The sequence below is a fragment of the Pyxicephalus adspersus genome, chromosome 3, assembly GCF_032062135.1.
Source record: "Pyxicephalus adspersus chromosome 3, UCB_Pads_2.0, whole genome shotgun sequence".
NCBI lineage: Eukaryota > Metazoa > Chordata > Amphibia > Anura > Pyxicephalidae > Pyxicephalus > Pyxicephalus adspersus.
The window spans coordinates 55,800,115-55,809,764 of NC_092860.1; the positions used below are offsets into that span (position 1 = coordinate 55,800,115).

General features: G+C 34.7%; 1 protein-coding gene across 1 annotated transcript; it reads right to left on the reverse strand.

Moving 5' to 3' along the window:
* Nucleotides 1–1,367: 1,367 nt before the first annotated feature.
* Nucleotides 1,368–6,994, reverse strand: CIMAP1D (CIMAP1 family member D). Its single transcript, XM_072406790.1, has 4 exons — nucleotides 6,943–6,994; nucleotides 6,516–6,626; nucleotides 5,957–6,070; nucleotides 1,368–2,057 (listed from the first exon to the last, which is right to left on the reverse strand). Exons 1-4 carry the CDS (start codon nucleotides 6,992–6,994, stop codon nucleotides 1,573–1,575), a joined length of 762 nt encoding a protein of 253 aa, XP_072262891.1. The 3' UTR covers nucleotides 1,368–1,572.
* Between the last annotated feature and the right edge of the window lie 2,656 nt (nucleotides 6,995–9,650).

Sequence of the window (9,650 nt, forward strand, 5' to 3'; positions counted from 1 at the left end):
GCAGCTAGAGAGATCAGTGAGGACTTGTTTAACAGCTTAATACCTGTTTTTTAAGAGTGTGTAAATATATAAATGTCTATAACCTGGCTATAGGTTGGCTTTAATCATTTTTTCATTCATCATGTAGATGTAGGTAGCCCACCTACAGTTTTATCACTTCATGGTTTTAATAGAGGTACATTGGTCAGGTAAACTTCAATATGCATATTTTAGTTTTTATTTTGTCTTATACATCAAGTTTTTTGAACTAAAATTACATATCTCCCACATATTATCAATTGAATATTTAAAGGTAATATATTATACCAAAGTTACAATACACAGTTACAAAAACTTTGTGACATCATACACGTGTATTTACCATGTGCCATTATTGTTGGGATGTTAAAATAAGACGATTTCACATGTTGAAGCATGACAGGGACCAAATAATAAATATAGAATAAATAAAAAATAAATAAGAAAAGCAAAAAGTAAAGGTTACTTAATTTATTGCCAACCTCCCTAGCTGTCTTCACTTTCCCTGCTGCTCCATTGGGCTACTGGGAGTAAAACTTAATATGTGGTACTTTAGGGTATAGGAAGCATGCAACTCATTCTCCATTTCTTTCAGCAAGGGAGTTTTTAGCTCAAAAGACCTCGTACGCTCTATTATTTCAGCCTTAAAGCTTACACAGAGCAACAAAGTGGATGGGGGTGCTAAATAAAGGTTAGTATTGCAGCTGGGTTTTACATTGAACGCAAACCTGTAAGCTCCAACAGCATACATATCCAGCATCAGATGATACTGTGGGCACCTCCCCAATTTTCCAGAGTGGCCCGGGACAATAAAACATTGACCAGCACTGCTCTGATTCAATGCCTTAATACTTCCAAAACATGACTTCTTCCATGGTGTCAACAGTGATGAAAAGCTAAAGGGAGTTTTAGTTTTGCATTCTTTAATTCATATATGTTGCAAAACAAGGATTTACAGCTTACTGAACTACATGAAACCTTAGAATACATTTCAAGCAGAAATAAGCACATTATCACAAAAAGTCACCAGGATATTGAGTTCCTTGGCAGAAGAGACATAAAGTGTCTCTTTTGCCAAAAAAAAAAAAAAAAAAATCACCAGCTTCTGGCTCCTTTTGTTCTTTGTTTACACTGCACAGCAAATGTGCAATACAGTGTAAAGCTGGAAATGCCAAGAATGGATCAAAATGCTGGAGAGACACATCCAGGAGCTATATAACTGGCTGCCCAGTGGCCGAAGGGATCGATATTGACCCAAAAGAAAGCAGCTTTAAAGGATGCAGTAATAATAGCATCCTTGAGTTGTCATTATTGGGGGCACAAATAGGTGTGTGTTATATTCTGCAAGTATGTTTTGCATGTTTGCTGATTATGGCAAAATTTCACCTACACTACCAAGTTGTTTTCTGCTTTAAAATCTTTAAATCCTAATATTTAGGATGCTAAAGACAACATCAAGTATTCCTTTTGTATTAAAATTGGATTACATTTAAGGGACTTTGGACCACTTTAATAATTTCTGGGTTTTGGTAGTACTCATTTAATGGTATAGGATCAATTAGATACTTCTATGATGAGAGGAGTAGTATACTCAGAGTGTCTGATGCCCATTGAAAATGCAGGTGCTCGTTTTTTGTTGTTTGTGACTTTTTCTGGATTATGAGCTCCAGGCCCTGGGGTAGCAAACTGTATTTTGGAAACCGGATGTCGCCCAAGCATTGAATAAGCTGGACCTTTTTTCATGTAGCTATTGTTATCTGTTTGACTATAGTGAGCTGGACCTGGTGTAAGTGCTAAATCTTCAGAATGCCCTCCACGACGTATCCTTGCAGACATAGTAAAAGCTGGGGCAGATGCTTTTGCTGGAACTCTCGGACCCAGAACTGGAGGTAAAGAGTAGGTGTTCGGTGCTGGTACCTGATCAATTGTTCTGTAGCGGGTTCTTGAACCAATAGAGTATGATGGGGGTTTGCGATAAGTTGGAATGATACATTTCTCCGGCCTGTAAACCCCAGGACCAGGTGTTGTTTCTCTATTATCTGTGAACATTAGACAGGTATTATAGTGAATAATGTCATACTGACATCAGATAGTTGTTAATTTTTTTGGCAGTTTTTTTATGATATCACAAATCTATGCATTTAAACTAGCAAAATTTTATTCCAGCAACTAGTAATGTCTTTGCTTATCTGCAACATGTCCAAAACTTTACATAAATAAAAATGTTTTTTAAAGGACAACATAGACGTTTACAGATAAAAAAAATAATTCTATGCTGAGGAAAACACATGGGTTGCTGCTTTTCATGTTTATTTTCTGAAAATGTTAATGGTTAGCAGTCTCCAACTTTGGTGGGTGTTTTTTTCGCACCTACATTTTTATTGGGTATAAATCAATGCATACATAGCCTAATATTAAAAAAATAAATAAATAAAAGGGTACAAAGGCATACATATAAAATGCAAAAAACATACAAATTAGTGAGTGTTTCAACATGGAAACAAATTTTTTCCCTGGCAATCAGGCTTTTAAAAATAGAGAATAGAGGCAGTGTAACAGTTCTAACAGTGCAGTTAAATACTCAATTCACTAGAATGCAGTAAATGTTCGCCACCAATGACTGCTATTGTTTTTACGTACAGTGTGTTTGAACAAACAACATTCTTCTTGACTATTTACTATTAGAGTATTTACTACTCTCAAGCTGGTAAATTCCATTGACCCTTTTAAAGTGATAGGCAGGTCAGATCACTCTTTTATAAAGGTGGAAATGGTATAAAACTACTGTAAAATAACAGTAATGTAGTGGTAATTGAAAAGTTGTGGTTAAACCAAAAAGTAACAATCTTTTGAAACAATGACCACTTTTATGATTCCTAGTGATCAGGTAATTCACCCTTTTATAACACAGCCCTCTATAAGTTGACCAGCTTCTTGAAAGTGCTACACTGCATGTGTAACTATATGCTAATTAAACAGTTAGACAGACATTGTAATAAGTACTCTACCTTGACAGGGACTCATCTACAATTATCTTTCCTAATCAAAGTAATACAATTTGAATAGTCAAGCATGCTACACGTTAAAATTAGTTTAAAAGTGTAAAGAGGATTTTTTTAAAGAGCTCATGTGAAGTAAGAATGGTCATACTTACCTGTCTCTTATCCAGTCCCTCACTGTGTACTGTCACTACAGGACATGAAATCACAGTTGGGGCAGATCCAAAAGAGTATTGGATGTTCAAGGGATTACAAAGATCCACATCAAAAGGATGATTAGCATCCATCAAACAGGTAAGTATGAACACTTTTGTTTGACCAGACACCTTTAAAAAGATTCAGTTGATAGACAGACTGTAGTCATGTGTCGCCATCTAGTGGACATATTACCCAAAATCCAAACCCAAAATCCAAAACTGCTGAACACAAAATAATGGTGAAAAGCCAATTAGCAATTGAAGGCTTTATCAAACTTACTGTATTTTTCTGTGCCAACCCTTTGCCCTAATCTTAAATCTAATAAACCTGCATGTTTCTTCTATCCATTTATTTTTAAACTAAAAAAAGTTTGCAGTACCAGAGAAAATGGTGTGAGAAGAAAGATATAGACATCTATTTTTCCATCCATAGATTGCAGAAACTACTGAGAACAGATACTGCTTGCCATGGTGTTTTAAGTCTGTCTGGCTGGTAGAGCTATTAGGGGATTCTTTAGGGGACATCCTGGTAACATGTGCATACCCATACATATAGAAGGTGCAGTAGTTCTGCTGTATGGCTTTCCAGGTCCCACACTTGATCATGAAGAATAAGTCCAGCATTCCTGCAGAGATACCCACATAAAGTTGCACTTGCCACCTTGTTCTTTTTCTTCCCTACTTTTTTGAGTGTTGGTGATTATAGAGAAAAAGTTTGAAAACTAAATAAGGGCCCAAAAGCACATAAGCCTGTTGCTTGCCCAATCCACTTTTAAGAAGCTCATGGTCCAATTTATCATTTGTGAGCGGATTCCATCTGTACTTAACACTTAGATATAACAGTGTATTCCAGCAAAAAATGGTTCAAGTACTGGAAATTCTTTCCAACTATCATTATGGCCTATTGCTAAAGTGCTAGCACCCCATCTATTCACAGAGAATCTTAGCTCTCATCACAATTATTTATGGAATGTACCTTTATGTGTCAGTTTGGAATATGTATTTCTGAACTCCATCCTTACCCTAAGTTTTGCACAACTACACACATATTGTCACCTAAACTGTAATGACTTTGATTTCACATAACACAATGAGCCCTAATATACCTTGTAATCTCACAGGGTTTTATAGAAGCTGCAACTGGCTAGAAGAAATCCACCATTATCTAGCCTTTTCCTCTACAGTCTTAGCACCCCTAGCCTGATACTTTTATTCATTAGGTTCCAATCATTTGAATCATGGGGTCTCAGCCTCACAGATAGGCATTACTTAGAGCAGTTAGCATGAGGCTGAGAGGGCTGTGAAATTTTCAAAAGGCTACATACATCACCCTGCTGGCCTTTTTACAGCCATGATCTTCCCTCATTGCTCAGGGAAGCACAGAAAAAAAATGATGATGTTGCTTGGTCTGAAATAATTATTGTAAAATATTGTAATAATATTGTAATAAAAATAAGAAGGCTCTATTTAAAAATGTCATTGGCATATTTATAGAGAAGGCAAAAATTCTCAGATTAAACCTAATTTAAATGAGTAACGATTTAGGATTTTAGAGAGGTATCTACACAGGTCATACTAGTTGTATACAAGTCACACATGAATGTACAAAATCAAGACTTAGTTAAAAAAGCTCCCTTTTGACACAACAGGGCACATATTAGGATAGATAACCTAAAAAGGATGAATACCTCTACCATCTATTTTGTTTAGTAATAATTTTCTTTTAATAATTGGCATATTTTTTCAGCATAATGGCTTTCCTAACTGTATTTGTGTTTATCTAAAAAACTGAAATATAATTTGGATGTAAAATAATTGTGTCATATGTAACGGTATCCAACTGTTAAAAGCCTTTTTTTCTTGAATTCTCTTTCTTCTCTCTCCTCTTTTATCTCCTATTACGCTATTACCATTTTATTTAGCTGCTCAATAGACACTTTAATGAAACCTGCAGGAGCGGTTATATTTGGATTCAGTTTAGTTAAAAAATGGATTTTCATTTATAATGAAATATAACACATGGTAAATAAATGCTTTAGGTTTTTTTTTTAAATCAGCCACTGTGAAACTTTTCCTATAAATGCTATGGGGTAAGTAAAAAGCAAAACCTTGTATGTCCCCCTTTGCCTGTCCATCCTCCTTCAAATCTCAGTGAGCAAATGTAGTGCACTCACAGGGGTCTATTTAGAAAACAGTGAATCTGACATTGCCTTATGAAAAATGTTCCAGGTCCATGTGTTTCCATGGCTTCTTTCCCAGGTCGGTAACTACACTGACACCAATGTTATTCCTGAGTGTTATTTCTAGTGTAATAGGGCATTTTCTTCCCAAGGATTGTCAGATTAGGGGATTATCCCCCAACCATGATTAACAAAGTAGGAGGGCAAGAACTCATTTAAGTTGTTTGTATGCTTCAAGTCTGTAAAAGAGTCTTCATTTTAAAAACAGGAGTTCAATATCCATGCTTCATGGCAATATTCTTTATAATTTATAAAAATCATGTACTAGGTTGCACTTTTATTTATTATTACATTTTTTTAAACTATTATGCTGAATGCTGGTAAACAGTACTCACATGCTATAGCTTAGGGCCTGTGCTGTATGGTAATTAATGCAATGTTGTTCCAGCTTGAGAGAATCAAACATTTGCTATTGAGCTATTTCTAGGTGCATTTTGTTTGATAAAAAACATCCAAAACCCAAAAAAAACAAAAACTGAGAGTTTTTAGTGTTTGGACCTACCTGCTGATTTGCCTCTAGCCAGAATAGAATAAGCTGGCCCAGCACTTCGACCAAAGCGTGTCAAACATGGTTCCACATAATAGCGAGGTCCCGGGCTGGAATCGACAACATGGGCTAAAAAAAAGGAAGGAAGTAACATAAAGACATACACTGGCAACATATAATTAGAAAAGAAAAAGAAGTATTTATATATTTTTCTACAGTGCCCTGACATAGCCTCAAATTTTTTTTTTCCACTAACATAAGCTGCTGCGTACATGTGGCATAATTACTAGGTCCTGTTTAGGAATAATTCTAACATATCACATTTTTAGAATGTAGATGGTAAGCACTTTGTAAAAATAAATGCAAACAAGGTCTAACGTAAACTTTGATAAATTGTTAACAAAGATTTTAGGTTGCAAGTTCCAATTCATTATTAATAAATAGTAATAGTAATAATATTAATAAGTAAAAATGTCAGGGACATACTTGAAAAGTTCTACCTGTAAATCAAAGAATTAAATTATTATCTAATTTTACCTACAAAATGTTATTAAAAATTCATTAAAGATCATACCAGAGTGACTTGTCCTTCCGTGGAAAGAATAAGCTGGGCTGGAATATTTTGTATAGTCATGGCCTACAAACCCCACAGTTGGTGGCAAGTTGTAACGTCCAGGCCCAGGACCTAATGTAAAAAGAGGTTGCAAGAGTTACAGAATCAAAGAGATACTTGAGGAAGCATGACGGAGGATACTGAGAATAGGTAATGTAAAGAACTGAGATGCTTGTTTATTTCTGTTTTTTTTGACAGCAGAGGTTGTCTAGCACTCAATTAGAAATAGATTCAACAGCCTACTCACAGATAAAATCTGAGTTCAGATTGTTAGGCATTACTGTAAACCATTAACATTTGCTTCATTTGATTGAATAACATAAAAATGTTTTAGCAGGAAAAAAGTGACATAGCACATGGTAAAATCTAGCAAACTATACTCACTGACCTGTTTCCTTAGCAGCAATCATTGCTGTTTTTCTTTCTGTGTTTTCTTCCATTTTAATCCAGCGTCACTTACTTATCCTTATTTGTACCTATCAAAAGCTCTTGCAAAGAACAAAATGTATCCGTTATATTTTATAAAAATAGATGAATTTTCCTCAATAATAAGAAGCAAAGTTTGATGAACAGGTGTACTGTCAATGATCTTCCTCTGTTATACTGTAGCTCACACCATTGTAATTAGACCTAAGGATGTTCTAATATGTGTAAGCTTATCCTTGTGCTATCTCATCACCCACTCCAAAACACACCCATCAACCCCTCTCACATGGGTTCCAAGTCACTGGAGCAAGAACACCTTCATTATGATAGTTGGTGGATTTTATTTAACCATTTATGTTCTCTGTGCCCTTAGATCTGAAATTATTGAACAAATGATAGATAGATTAAAGCCAATAGTACTGTAAAAATGACTAAAAACCTTTACATATACCCATAGCAGATATTAATTAGTTATCCAAAGCACTTTTTCTTCAATGATTTCTTGGATTTTCCCTTTCCAGTTCTGTAAAATGGTTACCAGTACTAATACAGAGGTAAATCTCCCTATTGGAGACAGAAATAAAAACTTGAAAGAAGTCATAGCCCTTTCACCATCCTATCTGAAATTAAAAAAAAAAGTTTTGCCCAGAGATATACTTTACATTTTCTAGATAAAGCTATCCCAAAACATAAACAAGCATGATTTTTAGTATAAGCATTGCTGTAATTTGTTTGATATTTGTTTTACTATCCAATTGGGTACGTGTGCCAACATTCTTTCTAAAGCTGCGTACACACATGCAATTCTTGTCGTTGGAAAGGGTCTTTCACGATCCTTTCTAACGACAAAGGACTACACAATGCATGAACGAGTGCTGTACATACAGCACCGTTCTGCTCTATGAAGAGGGGAGGGGGAGAACGACGGAGCGGCACCCTGCTGCGCGCTCTCCCCCTTCCCTTGCATTAGAATCGCTCATCGTTCATCGTCCGTGGATCCGCCAGGACGGATGCAAGGACGATGAACGACCTGGGCTGTACACACGCCAGATTCTCGCCCAATATCTGGCCGATGCCGATTATCGAGCAAGAAAAATTTGACGTGTGTACGCAGCTTAAGACATATAACGCAGCTTAAGACACAAGATAATTTGCTTCTTTCTGTGTGCAAATATTTTACAATGATATAACAAAAATGTTGTCTTTTAATTTGGAAGATAACAGTACTCTTTCAAAAATTCCTTTTGATCACGTCTGTTTCCTGCTAAACAATGTCCATTTAATGTACATTGTATTTTAGGTTTTGTTATGGTTTGATGATTTAAATTTTAAATATTTTTAAATTTAAATATATTTGATATTTTTTAACAGCTGATATGCATTTGCATTTGCTATCAGACATTAAACTTACTCATCAATCACAGCATCAAACAATAAATGTTATACTAACGTTTCAGAGTTTAGTATATTTGTCTCAAAAAGTAGCCAGTTACATAACAATACCTATCACTGTTAATTCTTTTCTAACCTAACCTATATACCCGACTATAAACCAAGATGTTTTTTTAATGCCATTAGAAAAATTATCTTGGTTTTTACTCGGGTCATACCACTTGACGGTGTTAATAGATCCTCATGGTTTCCTCTTGTAAAATGTATACCCAACTTTTTGAGACATTATTGTAGTTTGTTACACAATTTACACTAGGACACTCCATCATCTACTGGTGCCCGAAATTAATACACACAAAATCATATCATCAAGTGCACGTGATCCATCATAACCATCTCAAAAGTAGAAAAAACTGTAAACAGAAAGGGGGAAGATAAACATACTAATCCTATGTAATTGTATTTCCCCCCTTTTAAATATTAATTGATGTAAAAAAAATAATAACACACCAAGGAAGTATTTATTTACATTCATTTTATTGCCATTTTTGTTGACTACTGTTTTAAATGTTAACAGTGATGACCAGATTTATTTACCAACAAAAACAGTAAAACTACATTGGCCTGAGTATAAACTTAGAGAATTGGTTTACAAGTATATGTAGTATATTTATAGTACTTAGCAATACAAAAAAATCTGCACTACTGTGGAGGTAGCTATCAAAACAAATGCTTAGCATTACTTTTAGCAGCAAAATAACTATTTGACATATACCCACTGATTTCTATAGGATATAATAGTTGTGGTAATGAGTGAAGATCCTCTAACCTAATATTTTCTTGTTTCAAAGTTTCATTCATCATCTTTTTTATAAAAATTTGTAACCTTCATGCCATGCCTAATGCCACCTCTTCTGAAAAAGCTTTTTTTCTGGCGAAACGCGTCAGTTTAATTTTTCCTTTTTTCTGCTACCTATGATTTTTCAGTAATAAGAATAATCATGATTGATTGTTGTGATCATTTTATGTTAAATATTTTGAGATTATGTTAAATAGTTTTTGGTACACTTTGCTAATAAAAATTTCCTAAAATTACCATATTTAGTTTTAGTTTAGTTTTTTTGATTTTTTTTGTAGTTTTTATTCAATATGGTCTGTACAGGTTTTTAAAAGGCACACATGAGTATAGTTCTTAACATATGGGCATATATACACATATGTTTTGAGAGACTTTATTATTTTAACTTCATCACTAAACATGACAGCTTTTCTGGTCAG

Coding starts and splice junctions, on each gene's coding strand:
- CIMAP1D (XM_072406790.1), bottom strand. CDS start 6,994: ATGGAAGAAAACACAGAAAGAAAAACAGCAATGATTGCTGCTAAGGAA. Junction 6,627..6,942: donor GATTGCTGCTAAGGAAACAG/GTCAGTGAGTAT, acceptor TTTTTACATTAG/GTCCTGGGCCTGGACGTTAC. Junction 6,071..6,515: donor CGGAAGGACAAGTCACTCTG/GTATGATCTTTA, acceptor CCTTTTTTTTAG/CCCATGTTGTCGATTCCAGC.